This window comes from Carassius carassius, chromosome 39 (genome assembly GCF_963082965.1).
Source record: "Carassius carassius chromosome 39, fCarCar2.1, whole genome shotgun sequence".
Classification (NCBI taxonomy): domain Eukaryota; kingdom Metazoa; phylum Chordata; class Actinopteri; order Cypriniformes; family Cyprinidae; genus Carassius; species Carassius carassius.
This window is the reverse complement of record NC_081793.1, coordinates 10,979,384-11,005,028: the sequence shown is the minus strand read 5'-3', so window position 1 is coordinate 11,005,028 and position 25,645 is coordinate 10,979,384. Positions and strand designations below refer to the sequence as shown.

Below are 25,645 nucleotides of genomic sequence, written 5' to 3'. Positions count from 1 at the left end.
TTAATTAGGGATGTAACAATTCACCACGAGCCGGATGAAAATCGATACAAATATGCAATTATTAGATGTTAAACGAATGCCGATATATTTGGGTGTGGGGGTTTATATGAGTGTATCCCTGAGGGTAACTGACTGTATTTAGAAAAGTTTAGATGATATTTTCTTTTCATCTCGTCACTGTATAAAGCATATTAAAGCAGCACTCATTAACGCTGCACTGCTTTGTTTACAGCGATAACCAAGGAAATGCTGTACCTACAATTCCTGCCGGCCCAAGACTCAAACTCACAACTTTTGGATTAAGAGTCCGAATCTCTAACCATTAGGCCACAACTTCCCCTTTTATGTAGTGTAGTTTCACAAAACTAAAGTCAGAGTATTCTGTTTTTGTTTTAAAATTCCAAATTATAAAATCTAATTTAGATTTACAAAACTGTTCATGCTGCATATATTCAGCATCTTTGTTTGGGTTGTGATTCAAAAGCAGTGGTTGCCTCTAATTTTGAATGAAGAGGTTTTTTTTGTCTTATTTAATTAGATTTGGGGTTTGATTTAAAACTTCAATTTATTTATGTTATTTGAGATGTATCTGTTTCAAAAAGAAATGTGCAGCATTGTGTCCGGGCAATTATAAAAGGACACCTTTTCATTTACAATGTGTCTTTCAAAAATAGCAAGAAAATCAAATTGTGAAATCAGTATTGTGAATCAAATCGAATCATGACTTGAGTGAATCGTTACATCCCTGGTGTTAGTTTTTTAGTAAATAAAACTTTTGTGCATAATTTAATGAGTTTGGCCATTTTCTGCTAGAAAGCTATTTTCTGTGGCCACGAAAATTGAAAGTTGATATGATGTTACACTGAATGTACCCTGGACAAACAGATTAGTTAATAGTAATTTTAATTCTTCTACAGTTACTTCTGGCAGCTGTGATAAATGATTATAAATAATTACAGTTAATAGTAATTATTTATATTTCCATTTTGAGCTTTTAGCTACATTATCAATGCTGCTAAGTATTTTTGTGGAAAGCCTCCTAGGATCTCTCTATTCTTCTGGCTGGACTTCAGTGTGGGTCCCTTTTAGCCACTTGAATCAGTCAAGCTAAAGTTCCTGACTGTTAAGACAGCACTCCTGATTGTTCTCACTTCCATCAAGAGGGTCGGAGACCTCCAATCATTTTTGGTAAATGAAGAGTGCCTTGTGTTCAGGCTGGCAGCTCTCGGGCAGACATCTGTTGAGCTGCAGGCTGGGCTATTTTGTTTAAAGCGCTATATAAATAAAGGTGATTTGACTTGACTTGACTGCCCTCGTTTACCAATAAATTTTGGAGCACTTCATGCTTCCTTCTGCTGACCAGCTTTTAGAAGATTCTGATTTCTAGTAGGAAATCCATTTTTTTCTAGCAGGATTTGGCACCTGTCCACAAAAGTTGGTTAAATGACGATGGTGTTGGTGTGCTTGACTGGCCAGCAAACTCACCAGACCTGAACCCCATAGACAATCTATGAGGTTTTGTCAAGAGAAAAATAAGAAACAATAGACCAAAAAATGCAGATGACCTGAAGGCCACTGTCAAAGAAACCTGGACTTCCATACCACCTCAGCAGTGCCACAAACTGATCACCTCCATGCCATGCCGAATTGAGGAAGTAATTAAAGGAAAATGAGTCCCTACCAAGTATTGAGTACATGTACGGTAAATGAACATACTTTCCAGAAGGCCAACAGTTCACTAAATCAATTTTTTTATTTTTATTTTATTATTATTATTATCATTATGAAGTATTCTAATGTGTTGAGATAGTGAATTGTTGGGTTTTTGTTGAATGTGAGCCAAAATCATCACAATTAAAAGAACCAAAGACTTAAACTACTTCAGTCTGTGTGCATTGAATTTATTTAATACACAAGCTTCACAATTTGAGTTGAATTACTGAAATAAATTACTAAAGGTACTCATTAGTCCTTCAGCTCACCGGAGTGACTATGGTCTTCTGGTCAGCCCATCCATCGGCACCCAGTGTCTAGTATTGTCTTTTTTTTTATCATGTGCAAAGTTGTATTTTTCTCCTGCTCCAACATTGCATGTTCATGGATTTTCTTTGCTTTGTTTGTAAATTAAAAGTAAACTGCTGCATTTAGAGCCACATCTCATCTCCTTGCCGTGTGTCACGAACGTACACACAGACAGAGAGAACCAATAGCAGTGATTAATAGGGAGAATCCAAAAATCGTAGTCCAGACAGGCAAGAGGTCAATAATAACAAAAGCAGTCCAAAAACAAGAAGCACAAAAAACAATAGGGAACACGAGAAAGCAGGGTGACATAAACCAAGGACTCCATGAAACAGATAAAAATGATGAAAGTGGAAACAGCTGAGTGCAATTAACAGGTGTGCAATTAACAGTGATGAATCAGACAAAGGCTTGTGGGAAATGTAGTGCCTGCAGTGGGGTGACTATGGGGAAGTGAGACCACTAGTGGACACCCAGGGATACACAGACCAGACACTGTGACAGTACCCCCCCCTCTAAGGGGCAGCTACCAGATGGAGGGCCAGGTCCATAGAAGGGAACAGGGACAGGAAGTGGAAAAAACAACAACAACAACAAAACAAGGAGACCAGGAGGGAGGTGGACTGGTGGAGGAACAGGGGGAGGGACGGAGGGCCAGGTCCATAGAGGGGAACAGAAACAGGAAGTGAAAAAAAAAACTAAATAAAAAAAAAACAAAGAGACCAGGGTGGATCAGAAAGTTCAGGGGCCAAGGGCAGTGCCAACAGAGCAGGAATGCAGGGTGGAGCAGGTGGAACTGGAAACCACCGGGACGGCGCAGAGGACCACCACAGCCGAGCAGACGAGACAGAAGCCTCCCAGGGCGGAGCAGAGGACCACCACAGCCATGCGGATGAGACAGAAGCCCCCCAGGTCGGAGCAGAGGACCACCACAGCCGTGCTGATGTGACAGAAGCCCCCCAGGGCGGAGCAGAGGACCACCACAGTGGGATCGATGGCACAGGAGAGCAAGTCAGGTCAGGTAAGGCTGAAATAGAGAACATGAACAGGTTAAGGGTGGCCTCCGTGGCCATGATGAGATGGTAGATAGCCTCCATGGCCATGATAGGGCAGGCGGTGAGTTCATGGATGGCCTCCATGGCCATGACAGGATAGGATGAGCACTCTGGAAGTTCAGCTGAGATGTGACGAGGCTCTGGAAGTTCAGCTGAGACGTAAGGAGGCTCTTGTAGATCCGTGGTGATTTGACTGGGTTCAGGAATATTAACTGTGGCTTGACTTCGTTCAGGAAGATCAACTGTGGCTTGACTTGACTCATGAAGGTTAATGGTAACCTGACCTTGTTCAGGAAGATCAACTGTGTCTTAACTTGACTCATGAAGATCATTGGTGAATTGACTTTGCTCATGAAGATCATTGGTGACTTGACTTTGCCCATAAGGATCAAGAGTGACTCGACTTTGCCCATGAAGATCAAGAGAGACTGGACTTTGCCAATGAAGATCAAGAGTGACTCGACTCTGCCCAAGAAGATGACGAGTGACTTGACTTGACTTATGAGGTCTAACTGTGGTTTTGCTTGACTCATGGGGTGTTAATGGTGACTTGACCTGACTCTGGAGGGCCAACGGGGACCTGACCTGACTCTGGACGGTCAAAGGGGACCTGACCCAACTCTGGAGGGTCCACGGGGGCCTGACTCGACTCTGTGAAATCAGCGGGGACCTGGTCAGTGGGGATCTGACTCGACTCTGGAGGGTCAACGGTGATCTGACTAGACTCTTGTGCCGTGGCGCTGGGTTGGCGGCCATCTTGAGACTCAGGCCTAGAGTCGTTCATCGTGGGGAATGGATACGAAATCCCACACCGCTGGATCTGGGCATGATGGAGTCCTTCTGTCACGAACGTACACACAGACTGAGAGATCCAATAGCAGTGTTTAAAAGGGAAAATCCAAAAATCGTAGTCCAGACAGGCAAGAGGTCAATAATAACAAAAGCAGTCCAAAAACAGGAAACATGAAAAAAACACTAGGGAACACGAGAAATCAGGGTGACATAAACCAAGGACTCCATGAAACAGATAGAAACAGACCGGGTATATATGGACAGGTGAAAATGATGAAAGTGGAAACAGCTGAGTGCAATTAACAGGTGTGCAATTAACAATGATGAATCAGACAAAGGCTTGTGGGAAATATAGTGCCTGCAGTGGGGTGACTATGGGGAAGTGAGACCACTACTAGTGGACACCCAGGGATTCACAGACCAGACACTGTGACACCGTGCCTGCACCATAGCACAAACTTCACATTTGCTAAAACATTTTCAACATACTATGATTTGTAATGCACTAATCCTAGGTGAACTCACCATTGTCCAGATACCGCACAGTGGAGTTTTTGGAAAAACTGGGGTCAAAGTTTGCCATGAGTGGAGCAATATACTGCGTCGCTGTCAGCATGCGGTGTGTTATCTCTCCAGTGAAAATAAACCCTACAAAAAAATTAAGAGTTCAAGCATAAGATACAACATTTCCCACAAAAAAAAAGTCTATATTGTTTTAGTTGTGTCTCACAAAGGGGCAATGTTAATCAAGATAAATATTTTGTGCATCATTATTATTATACTTTGTTGGATCAGCAGCTATGCTAATGATGTCTCTATTTTGTTTCTATGTTTTGCCACGGGATTTACATCCCGTGGTAACTAGGATTTAAACAAGCTCCAGTCTGGATCCAGAACACCTGAGAAGAGATGATGCTGACCCTCAGAGGACCCCAGATGATCCTAACCTTGAATCAACAAACAGAACTAACAATTATTGCTACATGTGTGACTGCATCATATAATTACTATTAATTAATAATATTGATAGTTCATCATCTAGCTGACTACGTCTTGTATTATTATTATTATTTTTATTTTTCTAAAATCCTGTCAAACGTGCACAAACTACTAGCTACTACTAAATATTGTAGAAACATAATTTTCTGTAAAGTTGCTTTGTAACGATTTGTATTGTAAAAAGCGCTATACAAATAAACTTGAATTGAATTGAATTATTCCATACCAGGATAGAAAACATATATTTCTGTTTAATTATATAGGTTATGGAATTTTATTTATTTATTTTGTAATTACTACCTTTAAAATTGCATTATTATTTTTTCAATCTCAAATACAACCAGCATAAAAAATATAGCTATACGTTTACAGCTGCTAGTACTAATTTCTCAATACTTAGGTCACCTTTTACAAAACTCTTCCCACAGTTTTCCCACACCATCTTTCTTGCCATAGTAATTTTACATTCAAAAACTGCTGAAAAATATAATGCGTCTCATTCTTGCATTACACTAACAAAGTTTATTACCAACAAGCACACTTTTTCACTCATAAAACAAGGACTTAAAAAAATACAAAAAAAGGAATACCAGAATACAACATATCTACTGTTCAGAATTCAATGCAGTATATGTTACATGGTCCAATATTCTTAAGTTGCCCCTTTTTGCATAGATGGTAATGAAATTGTAACAGTTCTAGGTTGAATTCTCTCTTACTAGTGCTTTTTCCGCCACACTAGGGGGCGATATCCTCAGTTTTGAGGGGGGAGGATGCGGATATAAGTAGAGAAGAAGTGAAGTGGGGGGGTGACAAAACACATGGATGCGAGCTGTAGCTCAAGGTAGTCATCTGTGGTTTGGCGTTTGAGGAGAAATAGGTATATTCTTTGCTACTCATTTAAGCCTTATGTTTTAATTGAGCACATGCTAAGTAAGTCATGAGACAAGTTTCTCTATTTTGACTGTTTATGCTAAGTTCGGCCGCTTAATGCACGTGGGAATCATCCATGGATTATTGACTGGGTTTGTCGTCTTCGAAATGCCTAAAACTGTAGAACTTCTTGTGGATATTAACTGACAGAACTCATCGGGCCATCATTGACTTTGGGAACGTTGGACTTGTGACAAGCTGCGTTGGAAACCCAGGTTTTCTATCCTACAAACACCTATAAATATGGTGTGTTTTGCATGGAGGGTGAACACATTTGATGTTACTTGGTTGGTACTTGAATATAATCACTGATAAAACTCGAAGGGCACCCTACCTCTTTACAATGATTTCGTTATCTCTTTTGAAGTTTAAGATGGTACGTTACATTAAATGGGGCCCGAACAGGGACCTTCTGGATTATGTTGGGTGGAAGTAGTGTGTATATATTTAATTTATGTAACATCAAAAAAAAAATCAGGTTGGTGTTTACCCTCTTGAGAAGAATACTTCCTCATAATATTTCCAAATGGCTGATCTTGATGAGAATGTGATTGAGGATCAAAGAGCACCTAGTTATAGTGCAGATGCATTTACGGTGCGTCGAGAGCCCATACGAGATTTGATTCAATCTTTTAGTAGCCTTTATTTAGAACCTGAGCAGGACGATGAGGCTAATGAGGTTGAGGATATTGCTCAATTACCACTCCCCCCACCTCCTGAAGAGGAGGATGAAAGTCGTATCTCTATGGTGTTGGCCAACAGAGTCAGATATTTGGAAAATAAGATGAGTGAGGTAGAGGAAAAACTGAACATCCGTTTTGATAAGTTTGAAACACAGTTGTTGGATAGTTTAGATGCCTATCGGAACAGAATCAGTTCTTTAGAAGTCCAAGTCAAAGATTGTGAAAGATCCTTGAGACAACAAGAGGAAAGGCTAATTTCAGAGTCTAAGAAAGAATGTCAGCAAATGAAGCAAGTCTTAGAGGAGAGCATTCAGGATCTGTGACGTGCAGTTATGGATTGCCTCAAGAGGAGAGATGCTAATTCTACACCTGTCAGACATTCAACTCCCTACAGTTTAAAACCCCCATAAATCTTGAGTTTCCTAAATTCAGCAGTCTGGATGGAGAAGATCCTATTGCATATTTAGAGAAATGCGAAGAATATCTCGCTATTCAACCTTTGAGTAGTGCTGAGACCTCAAACATTTTCCCTAGCAGATGGCCATATTCAACATGCACTTGGTAAAATTTCTCTACAATGTATAGTGCTAACTTGAGCCCCAGTATCAATTAATGCTATACATTGCCAGCCTCCTAACAACGCATGAATATAGGGTCTAGGGTCAGTCATATCACAAGAACCGGAGGCCACTGACCCCTAGTCCTCTACCAGTTTCTTCAGCTTGGTGATGTCAGCATCAGACAGAGTCAGCCGATTTGGCTGCCTGTCTCTACTACCCTTTTTGAAATTGGATTGGGACAAATTAACTCGACATTGTGTATGTATATGCCCTTTCCTATGGCATCTGCTACATTTCACTGGTTCTTAAGGACAATTATGGCTGAAATGACCTGGTTGGCGGTGTGACGAGTGGGGCAGGGCCGAGGGATGCGGGAACGAGCGAGGCCGGTGGAGTGATTGGGAAATGAGCGACACCTGCGACCCACCACCGGTCTCGAGTCCGACAGAGGAGATGGAAGGATATAAAACTGGAGCGACGACAGTGAAGGACGAGAGAGGACCAGGCCTGGGCTTTATTTTATATTTTGGTTTTTATTTGTGCGTATCAGTCGTCCGTGAGGGGCTGATGCGCTGTTTTATGTTTATTTTGTTATTAAAGTCTTTGTTTGATTGTCCGCCGGTTCCCGCCTCCTCCTTCCCGATGATTATGGAGTTTTTATTATTACAGTGGTACCGAAACCTGGGAGAAGGAGGGACGCGCTGCTGAAGATCCCTCGCAGCTGTGGTGAATCCGCAGTGCCATCGAGCTGGCGAGGAGTGTGCCGCCATGGACGCTCGAGGCGGTGGGCTGGAGTGAGTTGCCGGGGACGGGCGAGCTCGCTGCCGGCCGCCCGCGATGTGGAGGGGCGGCTGCCGTCTGTGAGGGAGCGGTGGAGTCGGCGCCGTCCCCCCGGAGGGAGGGGGGGAGGTGTAGAGCGCAGTCTCAGGAGTACCCCCCGGCCTGCGAGGGGCGTATGTGACGAGTGGGGCGGGGCCGAGGGATGTGGGAACGAGCGAGGCCAGTGGAGTGATTGGGAAATGAGCGACACCTGCGACCCACCACCGGTCTCGAGTCCCACAGAGGAGATGGAAGGATATAAAACTGGAGCGACGACAGTGAAGGACGAGAAAGGACCAGGCCTGGGCTTTATTTTATGTTTTGGTTTTTATTTGTGCGCATCAGTCGTCCGTGAGGGGCTGATGCGCTGTTTTGTGTTTATTTTGTTATTAAAGTCTTTGTTTGATTGTCCGCCGGTTCCCGCACTCTTCTTCCCGATGATTATGGAGTTTTTATTATTACAGGCGGCAATTATAACAACTGACCTCGGGTGGATTTGTTTCCGCTTCAGCCCCTGCAGCAACAGCCGCGGGGTGTGCAACTGGTTCACTCTGCAGATGACTCCAACTTACTGCACTCCACTGGAGCAGAGATTCCCAATTTGGAATGTTAACCGAGCCTGAAATAAGCAAATCTCGATAACGTTTAGTCAATCCGCTTATAGCAGATTCAATGATGACCGCAGAATCATAATCCTTATTATTATTATTAGCAGCACAGTAATGCTCATATGCAGTATGAAAACGTTCAACATATTCTAAGGGACTTTCTGTGGGTCTCTGCTTAATTTGGGTCACACTAGTCCAGGGAAAGGAACCCCTCCCTAACAGATCTTGCACCTGCTCTTTGTATTCTCTATATGCCAGACAATACAAGACAAGAGAGCAGCCCGAAAAATGGAGCGCAGCTGGAGGAAAACAAAACTAGAGGTATTTCGTATTGCTTGGCGGGAAAGTAACATATCCTACAGAAAAGCATTAAAAACTGCTAGATCCGATTACTTTTCTTCTCTTTTAGAAGAAAACAAACATAACCCCAGGTATTTATTCAATACAGTGGCTAAATTAACGAAAAATAAAGCATCAACAAGTGTTGACATTTCCCAACACCACAGCAGTAATGACTTTATGAACTACTTTACTTCTAAAATCGATACTATTAGAGATAAAATTGCAACCATTCAGCCATCCGCTACAGTATCACATCAGACAGTGCACTATAGACCCCCTGAGGAACAGTTCCACTCATTCTCTACCATAGGAGAGGAAGAATTGTATAAACTTGTTAAATAATCTAAACCAACAACATGTATGTTAGACCCTATACCATCTAAGCTCCTAAAAGAGGTGATTCCAGAAGTCATAGATCCTCTTCTGACTATTATTAATTCCTCATTTTCATTAGGATATGTCCCCAAAACCTTCAAACTGGCTGTTATTAAGCCTCTCATCAAAAAACCACAACTTGACCCCAAAGAACTAGTTAATTATAGACCAATCTCGAATCTCCCTTTTCTGTCCAAGATACTAGAAAAGGTGGTATCCACACAATTATATTCCTTCTTAGAGAAAAATGGTATATGTGAGGATTTCCAGTCAGGATTTAGACCGTGTCATAGTACTGAGACTGCTCTCCTTAGAGTTACAAATGATCTGCTCTTATCATCTGATCGTGGGTGTATCTCTCTATTAGTTTTATTGGATCTTAGTGCTGCGTTTGACACAATTGACCACAACATTCTTTTGCATAGACTTGAACACTTTGTTGGCATCAGTGGAAGTGCATTAGCATGGTTTAAATCGTACTTATATGACCGCCATCAGTTCGTAGCAGTGAATGAAGATGTATCCTATCGATCACAAGTGCAGTATGGAGTACCTCAAGGCTCAGTACTAGGGCCGCTACTCTTCACGCTTTATATGTTACCCTTGGGAGATATCATCAGGAAACACGGTGTTAGCTTTCACTGTTATGCTGATGATACTCAGCTCTATATTTCTTCGCAGCCCGGTGAAACACACCAATTTGAAAAACTAATGGATTGCATAGTCAATATAAAAAACTGGATGACGAGTAATTTCTTACTGCTAAATTCTGAAAAAACAGAGGTTTTAATTATAGGACCTAAAAACTCTGCTTGTAATAACCTAGAACACTGTCTAAGACTTGATGGTTGCTCTGTCAATTCTTCGTCATCAGTTAGGAACCTAGGTGTGCTATTTGATCGCAATCTTTCCTTAGAAAGCCACGTTTCTAGCATTTGTAAAACTGCATTTTTCCATCTCAAAAATATATCTAAATTACGGCCTTTGCTCTCAATGTCAAATGCAGAAATGTTAATCCATGCATTTATGACCTCAAGGTTAGATTATTGTAATGCTTTATTGGGTGGTTGTTCTGCACGCTTAGTAAACAAACTACAGCTAGTCCAAAATGCAGCAGCAAGAGTTCTTACTAGAACCAGGAAGTATGACCATATTAGCCCGGTCCTGTCAACACTGCACTTGCTCCCTATCAAGCATCGCATAGATTTTAAAATATTGCTTATTACTTATAAAGCCCTGAATGGTTTAGCACCTCAGTATTTGAATGAGCTCCTTTTACATTATAATCCTCTACGTCCGCTACGTTCTCAAAACTCAGGCAATTTGATAATACCTAGAATATCAAAATCAAATGCAGGCGGCAGATCCTTTTCCTATTTGGCGCCCAAACTCTGGAATAACCTACCTAACATTGTTCGGGAGGCAGACACACTCTTGCAGTTTAAATCTAGATTAAAGACCCATCTCTTTAACCTGGCATACACATAACATACTAATATGCTTTTATTTTCCAAATCCGTTAAAGGATTTTTAGGCTGCATTAATTAGGTAAACCGGAACCGGAAACACTTCCCATAACACCCTATGTACTTGCCACATCATTAGAAGAATGGCATCTACGCTAATATTTGTCTGTTTCTCTCTTGTTCCGAGGTCAGCGTGGCCACCAGATCCAGTCTGTGTCCAGATCAGAGGGTCACTGCAGTCACCCGGATCCAGTACGTATCCAGACCAGATGCTGGATCAGCACCTAGAAAGGACCTCTATATCCCTGAAAGACAGTGGAGACCAGGACAACTAGAGCCCCAGATACAGATCCCCTGTAAAGACCTTGTCTCAGAGGAGCACCAGGACAAGACCACAGGAAACAGATGATTCTTCTGCACAATCTGACTTTGCTGCAGCCTTGAATTGAACTACTGGTTTCGTCTGGTCAGAGGAGAACTGGCCCCCAACTGAGCCTGGTTTCTCCCAAGGTTTTTTTCTCCATTCTGTCACCGATGGAGTTTCGGTTCCTTGCCGCTGTCACCTCTGGCTTGCTTAGTTGGGGACACTTCATCTACAGCGATATTGTTGACTTGATTGCAAATAAATGCACAGACACTATTTAACTGAACAGAGATGACATAACTGAATCCAATGATGTACTGCCTTTAACTATCATTTTTGCATTATTGACACTGTTTTCCTAATGAATGTTGTTCAGTTGCTTTGACGCAATGTATTTTGTTTAAAGCGCTATATAAATAAAGGTGACATTGAAATTGACATTGACAATACTCAGCCCAATCGGCAGGAACAAGGGGGTAAATTCTGATAGCTTGAACTCGGCCTAATTTCATGTGGGGCACAAGAGTTTCTACCATATATTGAATGTCTGCAATTCCTAAATTTTGCTGTCTAGCCACAGACTCTAGTTTATCCCACGACACCTTATTTGGACTAAACAGTTTGAAGGGTTCTCTGCCACTCAACACATTGTTTTTCTCAACCGCTATGAGTCTTCTCCACTCCCCTATCTCAAATCCCGCCCCCATTTCAGTGTTTCTCTGTTCCTCAACAACAGCTCTAATGGGCGCAGCAGAGACCCCTCCCCGGGAGGAGGAGGAGAGAGTGGAACACCAATGTTTTCAGCCCTCTGGTTGACATTTGCATGTGGCCTAGAAACCTCAGCGATATTTGAATAAGGGGGTGGAGCCCCAGCAATAGCTGCATCCAGTAACCTTCTAGCAATACTAAAAGGTGAATCAATCTGATTCTCTGTCTGTGTCTGCGGGGCGGAGCCTGTTACGGCAGCAGCCTGCACAGTCAGAGAGGAGAGCTCAGGAGCAGTGGGAATAGACACATGTGGAACCACATTACAGGCTTCATTTTTCTCTGCCTTTTCATGACAACAGATAACCCTATATTAAAACCACTCAGATCTTTCCCTATTTCCACCCCTGAAATTTCAGCCACTCTATCACTTTTAGCACATAAATCTTTCCAGCATTAAACTACTGCGGGAATTGTGCCATCTTCAGTTAAGGGAATTCCTCCGTTTACAAATCCATGAATAAGCGCATACAGCTAAGCATTTATGCTTTTCTGGCTCTTTCTTAGACTGTAACCATTCTAACTGTTTTTCTACTTTCCAGTCAGAGTCAAATCCTTGACTAACCATACGCTTAATCAGTTCAGATTTTCTTTGAAGTCAAAGTTTCAGAGCAAATCTGCTTACAGAGTTTGCTCGGATCTGTTTCAACAGAATCTAGTTTTGTAGGCTGCTTGTTACTTTTGCCAGCCATTTCAAAATACCATGTATCAAACTGTTTATACTGAGAAGAAAATATATATTTTTATTTATTGATATATTGATATTTTTAATTTCCTTTTTATTGAAGCCCCTGAGAAATGCTAGCAGCAATCAATTCGAGGTATTAAGGCTATAGCTTATCAAACAATAGCTTAACTTCTGCGTCTGAAACTGCAAAGTATTCCTGACCACACCTGTCCACTATACATTACACGAATTAACCAATTTAGCTCATTCGGTGTTGTTCCCGATGCATCCCAGATCAATCAATACTTTCCCTTAACATATATCTCTATCTATATATGCGCATATAGATTATATATGTATTTATTTTAAAACTCTAATTTTGGATACTCTGTTCCCTAACCACTGACCTGACCTATTTTCTAAGCTCGGGGCGCGCCACTGTCTGCACAGACGGGTGGTCAAGAATTGGAAGAGCGAGGTACGACTAGAACCCCCGTCTAGCTTCTTACACTCTTCTCGGGATTCCTAAATCCCTACTTGGCTACCCCCGGCCGTAAATGCACTCGCCTCGGCTATCAAATGCTATCCCCAGCACAGCCCGTTACGGCCTCTATGTGTCCCTTGGCTTTCGGTGCTAAACCCAGCACTGCCCTTTACGGGTTAACTTGCCTCTTAAGAATGCGTTTTTGTCCTCCCCTGGACTGTGCACACCTAGAAAATTTTTTTACGTCTCTCCTTAAGACCTGTAGGTGTGCACTTGTACCCCCTGTAACTGTACACATCTCTAAATATCTTATACCATGACCTACCAATGTGCACTTGTACCCCTTATACTCACAAGGTTACTTCATTTGCGGGTGTATTGCGACACCAATTTACCTACTCCACCCCGGAGCTGGTGTCTACCCCCTCACGTCTGAGTGAGTCTATCGTTCTTCCCTCTCTTGACCCCCGTCCTTTACAGACAGTCCCTAACCAATAATATTAAATATAAATCTTTCCTACCTTGGTTTTGATGATTGATCAGGGATGTCACCAAAGAACGGTTGCCCGCGTCCTCCACCATATAACTGTTAGGGCAATTTACAGTTATAACTCAAGGACCAGGTGTTGTCGCAATGAAGACCAGGAGTCAGAGATGAGTTCAATTAATAATAATAATTTTACTTGAAGAAAATAGTTTGCAATTTCATCAGCAGAAGTCAGCTTCAATACCCTCGACGGAGTTCGTAGGCCGCCCCCATACAATTCAAAATAAACCACAGTTATACTCCAGACAGAAGATATTAGTTGCATCAAAGCGCTGGTCAGCAGCAATCTGATTGGTTCCAAAACCTAGATAAACTTAGACAGTCTTCACATATGGACATAAACATCTTCAGCATATCTCAAATGATTGTAGAAGGCGTCAGCACGGGTGAAGGAGACACCTCATCTCAGGTCTGGAAGTCAGCAGAAACTAGTCTTCTGTACAGAACATAGGTGCTGACATACACGCATACACACAAAGCCCATATCTACAATTCAAGGTTCTCTAGCACTGGCAAGTCTCTTATCACTATGGTTGGACCCACACACATAATAGGCAGACATTAATCTTGAGGAATAGAAATACAGGATAATCTGCTATAAGCGGATTGACTAAACGTCATCGAGATTTGCTAATTTCAGGCTCGGTTAACATTCCAAATTGGGAATCTCTGCTCCAGTGGAGTGCAGTAAGTTGGAGTCGTCTGTTGCTGCAGGGGCTGAAGCGGAAACAAATCCACCCGAGGTCAGTTGTTATAATTGCCACCAACCAGGTCATTTCAGCCGTAATTGTCCTAAAGAACCAGTGAAATATAGCAGATGCCATAGGAAAGGGCATATACATACACAATGTCAAGTTAATTTGTCTCAATCCAATTTCAAAAAGGGTAGAAGAGACAGGCAGCCAAATTGGCTGACTCTGTCTGATGCTGACATCACCAAGCTGAAGAAACTGGTAGAGGACTAGGGGTCAGCGGCCTCCGGTTCTTGTGAGGTGACTGACCCTAGACCCTATATTCATGCGTTGTTAGGAGGCCGGCAATGTATAGCATTAATTGATACTGGGGCTCAAGTTAGCATCACCAACATTGCTTTGGAAACTACTTCTGATTTTATGTACATTGAAGGATTGAATGGCAAAGAAATGTATTATAAATCTGTTCCTGTTCCTCTTTCTATTACAGACTCTCAGAAATTATTTTGGACAGAATTCTGGGTTGGGAAAAACACTGTGGGAACTATAATTGGTGTTGACATTCTGAATAATCTCGAAGCTGATGTTTTGCTTTCTACAGATAAGCTCGTGCTTGGCTGCAATGAAGTAATTCACTTATCTCATGCGAGGCCACACCATGGAGCTGGATGTGCAGTGGCTGAAGCTGTAAGTGCCTTAAATATAACAGAAACTTGGCCTGAGTGGAAATACCTTATTTCCAAATTTCCTAATGTATGAGCTAAAGATAAATTTGATTGTGGTAAGGCAATTATTCAGCCACTCAGCATCCCAGGTCCCATGCATGATGCCAAATGCCAATATCCTTTGAAAAATTATGCTCGCTTAGGAGCTGAAAAGGTTGCTAATGAGTTACATAAACGGGGGATCATTGTGACATGCTCCTCCCCCACTAACTCTCCTATGTGGCCTCTGCGGAATGCAGATGGAAATTGGCGTTTGACAATCGATTATACAGCCTTGAATACAGTCACTGCTCCAATGCAACCTGGTGGCCAACCCAGCCACTATTTTGAATGATATTGGATCTGGGCATTGCTATTTTACTGCTTTAGACATTGCTAATGGCTTTTGGACTTGCCCCTTAGCACCAGATGATCAACTGAAATTTGCATTTTCCTGTTCCGGATGACAATGGACATGGACTAGAATTCCTCAAGGATTCTGCCACTCGCCCAGTCTGTTCAATCAAGTATTGGCTTCATTTATTGATCCCATTTGAAAATAAATTGAAACTGATGGGTCTGTCGTACTCCAGTACGTGGATGATCTTTTGATCTGTAGTCCTACCAAACTTAAACATTTGAATGCTGTTCAGACTGTTTTGAAAGCCCTAAACCAGGGAGGATTCAAGATTAATTTGCAGAAGGTGCAGTTGGCGAGACCCGAGGTGACGTATCTGGGACAGATCGTTGGAGTTCATGGCAGATGCATCACTCCTGAACGGGTCAAAGCTATCATCGAGCTGCCAAAGCCTAACACTGTGACTGGTCAAAGGCAGGTAATGGGACTTTTGAATTACTGCCGCCAGTATGTGTCTGAATATACTGAACTTTCTAAGCCCCTAACAGAAGCACTGAAGGGACGAAAGCCTGGACAGGAGCTTATCGAATGGACAGAGGAGATGGAAGAGTCGTTTGTGAGTATCAAAGAAACTCTTTCTTCTTGTCCTGCACTTAGACACGCAGATGCCCGGTGGGCCTTTCACCTATGGACTTGGGTAGGGAAGAAGTCCTACTCAGCTGCCCTGGGTCAGCGTGTTCCTGGAAGAACGTCTTACGGTATGGTGGAGTACTACTTGACACCTATTCCCGTTTCCATGGCTGGTCAGCATCCATGCTTGCGGATTTGTGACTGTGCTGAATGGGCTGTCAAGGCAACAGAGGAGATCGTCATGCACCAGTGGTACTGTGGTACTGCACACCAGACACCAGATACTCAAACTGCTCACAAACACACGCCTGGGTACGATTTCAAATCAACAACGAGCTAAGTGGGAAGCCACCCTTCTGAGTAAAAATGTTGAAATCTTGATTGATGCTGACAATGTAATCAGCCCTGCATCCCTTCTGCCAGAGGAAGGAACTGCTCAAAATTGCGCACAGCTGATTGAGAATGACACTCGGAGCCCACTTGACACCGAGCCATTGCAAGATGCAATGAAACTGGTCGTCGATGCGTCCAGTTTTTATGCGAATGGTACACGACACACTGGATGGGCTGTGGTAAATGAGCACGGTGAGACAGTTGACTGTGGTTATCTTTCAGGTGGTGGAGCTCAAGTAGCTGAACTCATTTCCCTGACCCGTGCCCTGCAGTTCGGCAAAGGAAAACGTATAAATGTGTATACAGATAGCCGTTATGCTTATGGGGTCGCTGTAGATTTTGGGCCTGTGTGGCAACGCCGGGGATTTTTGACTACTGCTGGTCTTCCTATTTCTCATCAAAAGCAGGTCATTGAACTGATGGAGGCCTGCCACCTGCCTGCTGCTGGAGCTATGATCAAAGTCACGGGGCATTCACAGGAGGAGTCACTAGAAGCCAAAGGAAATCGGGCTGCAGATACTGCCGCCAGGGGGGCTGCAAAACAAACTGAGAAACTTGTGAGTGGAGTACCCCTTTCTCCCCAGGAGGGGGAAGTGCCAACCAGAGATGTCTTTGAGTTATATGACACTGATGATCCAGAAGAGACTGAACAGTGGGCTAAGTTAGAGGCACTAAAGAATTCTGATGGACTTTGGAAATTTCATTATCGATTTGTTTGTCCCTCTTCTGCTCGTACTGAATTAATGTCTTTATATCATGGTTTGGCACATGCAGGTCCTGAAAAGCTACATGCAATGATTTCAAAAACATGGTGGTGGCCCAAGCTGAGAACCGCTTGCACAGATTTTTGTAAAAGATGTTTAGTATGTCTCAAGGTGAATTCTCCTTCAAAGCTTAAGATTCCCTTGGGACATGCTCCTCGCCCTCAGGGACCCTGGACACATTTGCAAATTGATTTCACAGGTCCATTGCCCCCTAGTGGAAGTTTTTCATACATCTTAATGATCATTGATTTTTTTTCTAGTTGGGTGGGGACCTTTCCGCTGAGAAATTGCACCACAGACGCAACTGCAAAAATTTTGTTGACTAAAGAATTTCCTAGATGGGGACTTCCTTTACAGATTGATTCAGATCAGGGCACACACTTCACAGGGAAAGTGATTAAACAGGCTATGAGACTAATAGGGATTACAAAACACTTCCACATATCTTTTAGGCCTCAGTCAAGTGGTTCAATTGAACGAGATAACCAAATATTGAAAGCTTCCCTGAGGAAGAGAGCTCTGGAGTGGGGAAAGGGTTGGCACGCTGCAATACCAATGATATTGTTTAGTATGAGAGCTAGCCCTAATAAAACCACACAGATCAGCCCCTTTGAAGTCATGACAGGTCGTTACATGCGCTTGCCATGGGATGCACCATTGCAACATGAGGGACCCTCGGGCCCTTTGAAAGATGCTCTGCAAAATTATCTGAAAGCTTTGGATAATTGCTTACGTGATACACGAGTTAGTGTCAGTATTAGGCAAGCTGAAAAAGATAACAAAGAGCAAACCACACTGCCTGTTCTCCCAGAAATTGGAGATACAGCAATGATGCAGAGGGAAATAGTAACCCCTCTGGGTCCTAAGTTTGATGGGCCTTATCAAGTTTTGTTAACCACTAACACTTCTGTTCTTCTTGACAGAGGAATGCTTGGTACAGTATGGAGACACTGGTCTCAGGTGAAGCCCCTCGAGAAATGCCAAAACCTGAATGCTGCCTCGTGTTAATCATCATACCTTGTAGTCAACCTTATGTGTTATAGGTAAAAGTTAAAGGTTCTTCTTGGGTTAGATACCCATGCCTAAATTCTACAGAGGGTCTAAATTTGCTTCCGACTATGAATCAAAAGGTTAAGAATCGTTGTTATAGACTTGACGGCAATGATACAGTGACCTATTGGCTCGGTCACTCCCCAAATTATCCAGAGAATACCCTCATCATGCAGAAAGGTCGCTGGTGGAATAATGGTGATATGGATGTTTTTGATGGAAATTATAGCTCCCTTAGTTGGATTCCCATCACAGTCGTTAGCAGGAACCATAGTTAAATGATATTAAACTTTATTTTCCAGACCCAGAGGGATCCATAATACAATACAAAACACATACATAGTAATACACACACACAGAAAAAAAATAAAAAAAATAATAATAATAATAAATATACAAGAAGTAAAATAGACCTTCCACAGTGTTCAGTGTCTAACATACAGACATGTACACCAATGGTTCCACAGTCTGGACGAAAATCTTACAGAACTTCGTCTAGGGTTAGCCAACACAGCAATTAGGTCATTTTTTGACTCAGACACCCTACCCATAAATCTAAACATTAAGTTACGCAAGACTGCAGCACAGGTAGGTACCCCAGCACTAACAAACATATGGCTTGCACTGGAGTCTCTTGGAACTCTTAGCAGCAGCCTCATGCTGTCACTATAAGCCACTGTGAGCTTTCTAATGCTATCTTGCTTATAACGGCACCAAAGATAGGCAGTATACAATGGTGTACAGTATGTTCTAAAGAGTGAGATCTTCACAGGGACAGAGCACATACTAAACTTACGACACAACATGTTCGCTTGCACATACAGCTTACAACGCTGCCTATAAATATCCTTGTCATCAGACAGGTCATTTGCAATAATATGGCCAAGATATGTAATATCTGTGCATGGGGGAATAGTGACTGTCCAGTAATGATAAATAAGCACCGCAAGTATGTATTAAATCAGAAATTACCTGCTGCTCCTAAACGTAGTAAGAGAGACGATGATGATGATTCACAGCAGACTCATATAATTTTGGGGGGAAAAGCAGTGAAGTTACCTTTGTATCCTATTGCACCTGATCCACGTCACATTGTCTTATTTTCTGCCAAAGGCTAGGGACCAGCTTGACTCGAATAAAGTAGTAAAGGATGTAGTACAAAGTTACTTGTACAGTAAAATTTTTGTTCGAGATGACCCTGGCTCTGACACATATAAGTTAGTTGCAAATGACACATTTCTGAGATGATGGAATGTTTTGCAACCTGCTAAGGTTAATCTTGTCAGGTGGGATAAAGACAGATCTTATGGGGCAATATGTGATAGACTAGGATGAATGGATAAGACTGAGAAGGGTAATTTTGATCTTAATGGAAGTGGGAATGAATTACCAAATGTAAATGCTCTCTCCCTCTCTTGGCCAAGATATACTAGGTTTGATGATCCTTGGAAGGAGACCGTGCATGTGGAATGATGCTTGGGTAGGGAGGTGAGACAGTGGTTCGTCCAGACGTTTCCCCCACATCAGCCTGACAAATGTGCGGTAATTATTAATAAAGTATTAGTTACCCCAGGGGCAAAAGTCCCAATGGAGATTTGTAACTCATCCTTTGTGAAGACGGATTACACATGGGCAAATTTGGCAGACGTTTTGTTTCAGTATGATGTTGCTATGTTACTGGCTAATAAATCCATTATTCAAATGGAGCAACTACATGACCATCTTGAAAGTAGGTGTCATAGTCCCACCTCGATGGTCTATAATGTCACTGCCTGGATGCAGTTGAATGTGTTTCATTTGTGTTTAGAGATGATTGCCAGCTGGAAAACCACGATGCGGGTTCCTCAAACCATGGAGGATTTGATATGGAAGGATTTCCAGCCCCATCAAGTCTACATGTGGCCACAGGTATCTGATGCTGCTATGGGAGACGAGTGGTTTGACAGGGAGAAGCAATTTCGTCAATTCTTAAGGCCAATTCCCTCCGTTCAAGAGTTACGAGAATTACATTATAGGTTGAATTTAGGTCATTGTCTGTATCATAAGGTTGTCCATGCTATAGGTCCTGAGTGGTATCCAGCTGAGAGGTGTGAAAAGGAAGATTGTTCTGAGACAGAGTATTGTGTTGCTAATATGACTACATCCACAGAATACTACCCTCAAGTAAAATCGCAGCAAGCGAGTAAGAAAGACATTAATAATTTCTTGAAACAGGTCAAGACTAATGATGTGTTTGCTGGTTACGAATATTTGAATTCAGTATGGCTCCGATCAACAGGTACCCCTTTCTTGTCAGATCCTCAAGAACCCACAGTGTTAGCATTGGCGTGGATGTTTGCTTTCACGGTAGGGGCTATATTTACAGATGTGACTGATTCTGTAGAAGAATTTGTGGAAGAAGCTTGGAATGATTTTGTGGAAGCCTCAGAGGACGCGCTTATGGGAATCCAAAAATATGTCTTGTATGTTTTTGGAGGATTTGTGGGATTTGTTGTCCTCTGTTTGTTTGCGTGGGGATAGGTACGCTGTTGTCTGTCCTATGTGTTTAAATCTGCTTGCAGGACTGTAAATCCGGTGGAGGAGGATTTGCGACTACAGAAGCTGACCAACAGTCTGCAGCAGCTGACGAAGGATGACGTCAACGCCCTGTTGTGAGTGGAAGGGCCGGGAGAGCCCTAAGCATGGGGACTGGATTAACTAGTATCCAGCTTGTCCATGATAGGGTGAAGAGACAAGTGTGACCCTTATGGGAAACATGCGTCACCCCTCCACCTTCCGTAGTGACCTTACTTGATAGACAAGACGTGGAGTATTGGACTCCATACCGGTCTAAAATGGGGACTGAAGGAGAGGATTGAGTGGATGCCGCTGATCATATCCTTTCTTCAATATATATTAATTATCTCATTAATATTGTGTAACTATTAATCAAGTTATTGATCAGTATTTAACCTCCAAGATTGTTGTATGATTTAACTAAATAAGTAAAAAGCCATCTACATGTATATGCGTATAGATAGATGCATGCTTACACAGATATATATTTTCCCTTTTAGAAGTGTTAAGAAGTAACAGACAGGAGCATATGTGAGTGTACATATTCCTTCTCCTAGGGTCACAAGGCCAGCTAAAAAGGTCAGGGGAGGCCCTTCCTCTACGTGTGCTGCGAGGGATGAAGAGAAATGTAGAACTGTGACATTTAGAAATGTATACTAGATATTAAGAAGCCTATTCTATCCTTTATTTCTATTCCTCAAGATTAATGTCTGCCTATTATGTGTGTTGGTCCAACGGTAGTGATAAGAGACTTGCCAGTGCTAGAGAACCTTGAATTGTAGATATGGGCTTTGTGTGTATGTGTGTGTGTGTGTGTGTGTGTGTGTGTGTGTGTCAGCACCTATGTTCTGTACAGAAGACTAGTTTCTGCTGACCTCCGGACCTGAGATGAGGTGTCTCCTTCACCCGTGCTGACGCCTGCTACAATCATTTGAGATATGCTGAAGATGTTTATGTCCATATGTGAAGACTGTCTAAGTTTATCTAGGTTTTGGAACCAATCAGATTGCTGCTGACCAGCGCTGTGACGCAACTAATATCTTCTGTCTGGAGGATACCTGTGGTTGATTTTGAATTGTACGGGGGGTGGCCTACGAACTCCGTCGAGAGTATTGAAGCTGACTTCTGCTGATGAAATTGCAAACTATTTTCTTCAAGTAAAATTATTATTATTATTTGAACTCATCTCTGACTCCTGGTCTTCATTGCGACAACACCTGGTCCTTGAGTTATTATTGAGTTATTATTAGTACATTATTTTTCTAACTCTGGTGACTTGAAGCTTGCTGCTACATCGCCCTCAAGTACCAGACTGCATGTAGCACTTTCAACTAGACCGCTGTCTGATACTAGTCAAGCCATGGTAAAGGAGTTGGTGGGTATAGCGGAGGCTTCAAGAAGTCAGAAAAAACAATTGGATCAATTTTTGTTCGATTGGCCTACGGTGTGCACAGATTCTTTAGGGTGTACTTCCATCATAACTCATCAGATCAATATCAAAGACGAAGTGCCGGTGAGGAAGAGAGCATACCCAATACCCGTCCATAAGCAAAAGTTTGTTGATGATGAAATATCTAAAATGCTGTAGAAAGGGATTATCAGACATTCTACTTTTTCATGGGCTGCTCCGGTAGTACTGGTACCGATGAAGGATGGAAGTCATGCCACAGGTACATGATATTCTCACTTCTCTGTATGGGGCTACCGTTTTCAGTACATTGGATTTAAGAAGTGGCTATTGGCAAATAGGAATGGATGAGGCCAGCATTGTTAAAACTGCTTTTGTGACTAAAAATGCCCAATATGAATTTTTACGTCTACCGTTCGGTTTGAAAAATGCTGCAGCCACTTTTCAATGATTGATGAATTCTATTCTGCAGGACATCATTGGCAAGTTTTGTTTTGTTTATATCGACGATATTGTGATCTATTCCTCCATTGTTCAGGAAAATTTTGGGCATCTTCGTCGATTGCTTGCTAAGCTGGAGACTGCAGGTCTGACTCTTCTTGAAGAAATCTTCTGCAATAGTCCTTGACTTTCCTTGGGTATGTTATATCAGAAGGAGGAGTGAGGATCGAGCCTACAAAGGTTGAAGCCATAAAAAACTTCCCTGTCCCTAAATCAGTGAAAGAGGTCCAGCGCTTTTATTTTTAAAAGCTTTTATTTCACATTTTTCTGAGCTAGCGGCACCTCTTCACGCTCTGAAGAAAAAGGGTACTAGGTGGGAATGGACAGCCGAATGTCAGCACGCCTTTGAAACCCTTAAGCTCTTCAGACTGCTCCAATACTGTGACCTCCTGACTTTAGCCGAGACTTTCGAGTGCAGACTGATGCTAGCAATGTAGGACTTGGAGCGGTGCTTACTCAAGAGACCGAGCAAGGAGAGAAAGGGGCTGAAAAGCATTATTCTGCAGCAGAGAAAGAGTGCATGGCAGTTGTGTGGGCAGTGGAGAAATAGCGTGAGTACCTAGAGGGGCGGCGTTTTGAGGTAGTGACAGACCATTCTGCCCTGACCTGGGTTTTTAATCACCCCCAACCTTCTTCCCGTCTAACGAGATGGGCGATCAGACCGCAGAGCTTTGAGTTTATTTTAAAGTATCGAAAAGGCCAATGTAATCTGGTTCCAGATACGCTATCAAGGGGAGTGGAGGAAGGAAGTCCAGGAACTATAGCTCTATCTCATGCAAATAGTGTACACTATGAATTGCCGGTGAGCTGGGAAGATATCTGGCGTGAACAAAAGGAAGATGCTACTCTCCAACCTCTGTGGTGTGAAGTAAAGGATGGTGTTGCGAAATCTTCTGGCAGAGTATGTTATGTTAACCTAAATGCCTAACTTTTTAGAAGTAGTTTGGACAAGAACGGAGGCCAGAATTTACAGGTTGTCATGCCAACCAAGTTTCGTGAACAGCGCTTGCAATATGCACACGTCAATCCATTAAGTGGTCATCTTGGACGTGTGAAGACATTGAGAAGGCTATTGGAAGTAACATACTGGACTGAGATTCTGGAGGATGTGTAAGGAATGTCAAGTATGCCAACAGTATAAACCTCGCATTTCCAAGCTTGCAGGACGACTGCAGTCTACACCCGTGGTTGAACCAGGATACATGATGGATCCGTTTCCCAAAAGCACCCGATTGAATGAGTCCCTATTGGTGGTGGTTGACTATTGCAGCAAGTGGGTAGAAATGTTCCCGGTGAGATCGGCAAAGACCCCTGTTATAGCCAACATCCTAATCAAAGACGTCTTCACAAGGTGGGGGACACCCGTGTATCTAGTATCGGATAGGGGACCACAGTTCACTTCCCAGCTGTTAAATGAGACCTGTAAACAGTGGGGAGTGGTATAAAAAACTTACTACCGCCTACCATCCCCAGACTAATCTTACGGAACATGTCAACAAGGTTCTTAAAACAATGATTGCCTCGTACGTCCATGATAATCCCAGACAATGGGACAGATGGATTGCTGAGTTTCGATATGCCATCAATTCCGCCTGGCAGGAGAGTACTGGCCATACTCCAGCTGAGATTGCCTTAGACCGGAAATTGAAAGGTCCGTTAGAACGCCTGGTGCGGAAACCTCCAAACCCTGACCGGCATATACTTTGCTAGAGCGTCAAAAAGCAATGCTTGAAAGAGTAAAACAGAATGTGAGTAAAGCACAAGAACGCCAAGCCCAATATTATGATCTACGGAGGAGATCGGTACAGTATCAAGTAGGAGACTTGGTTTGGATACTCACTCATCCATTGTCTTGTGCAGGGAGCGCTTTCATGGCAAAGTTAGCGGCCAAATGGCGAGGTCCTGCTGAAGTTATGGCACAGGTTAACAGGGTGAACTATAAGGTGAAATTGCTCGATGATCCTGGTAATATTGACACATATCATGTGGAAAAGTTGAAACCCTTTTATGGGGCTGTCCAGCCTTCTCCTAAAAGGGTGGGAGTCTAACAGTTCTAGATTGAATTCTCTGTTACTAGTGCTTTTTCCGCCACACTAGGGGCGATCTCCTCAGGTTTGAGGGGGGAGGATGCGGATATAAGTAGAGAAGAAGTGAAGGGGGGGTAACAAAACACATGGATGTGAGCTGTAGCTCAAGGTAGTCATCTGTGGTTTGGCGTTTGAGGAGAAATAGGTATTTTCTTTGCTACTCATTTAAGCCTTATGTTGTAATTGAGCACATGCTAAGTAAGTCATGAGACAAGTTTCTCTATTTTGACTGTTTATGCTAAGTTCGGCCGCTTAATGCGCGTGGGAATCATCCATGGATTATTGACTGGGGTTGTCGTCTTCGAACTGCCTAAACCTGTAGAACTTCTTGTGGATATAACTGACAGAACTCATCGGGCCATCATTGACTTTGGGAACATTGGACTTGTGACAAGCTGCGTTGGAAACCCAGGTTTTCTATCCTACAAACGATTGAACTAATATGTAAATATGGTGTTTTGCATGGAGGGTGAACACATTTGATGTTACTTGGTTGGTACTTGAATATAATCACTGATAAAACTCAATGAAGGGCACCCTACCTCTTTACAATGATTTCGTTATCTCTTTTGAAGTTTACAAAATCAAGACTAACATCTGTGTAGGTGTTCAGATCCATCTTATTGATTTGATACAATTTTATAATTTACCTTGGTAATATTTTACCTTGAAAGGTTTACATTTTCAAAACTAAAAAATCCAACTTGATCACACTTGTAACACCACTAGTCAATCTTTCAAAACCTGTTCTAAATCTTCCATTGCAGTTATATATTTTAGTCAACCTAATCACTGTTCCAAACACAAGATCTTTGTAAAATGTAATGAGCACATTTGGTTTAATCACCGAAATACAAGAGTATGATCTTCTTTCAGTTTAGTACTTTTAACAATCAGTTAAGTAAGTCGTGGCCTAGTGGTTAGAGAGTATGACTCCTAACCTTAAGGTTGTGGGTTTGAGTCTCGGACAAGCAATACCATGACTTAGGTGCCCTTGAGCAAGGGGTGCAGCATAAATGGC

The 25,645-nt window shown here is 42.5% G+C and overlaps 1 protein-coding gene across 1 annotated transcript in view; it reads right to left on the bottom strand.

Annotated features, from left to right (window-relative positions):
- plxdc1 (plexin domain containing 1) overlaps window positions 1–25,645 on the bottom strand; it is a 304,601-nt gene that overhangs the window by 67,016 nt on the left and 211,940 nt on the right. The window contains exon 5 of the mRNA XM_059530667.1: window positions 4,395–4,517. Within this exon, the coding sequence (XP_059386650.1) occupies window positions 4,395–4,517 (123 nt within the window). The remainder of the gene's footprint in view (window positions 1–4,394; window positions 4,518–25,645) is intronic.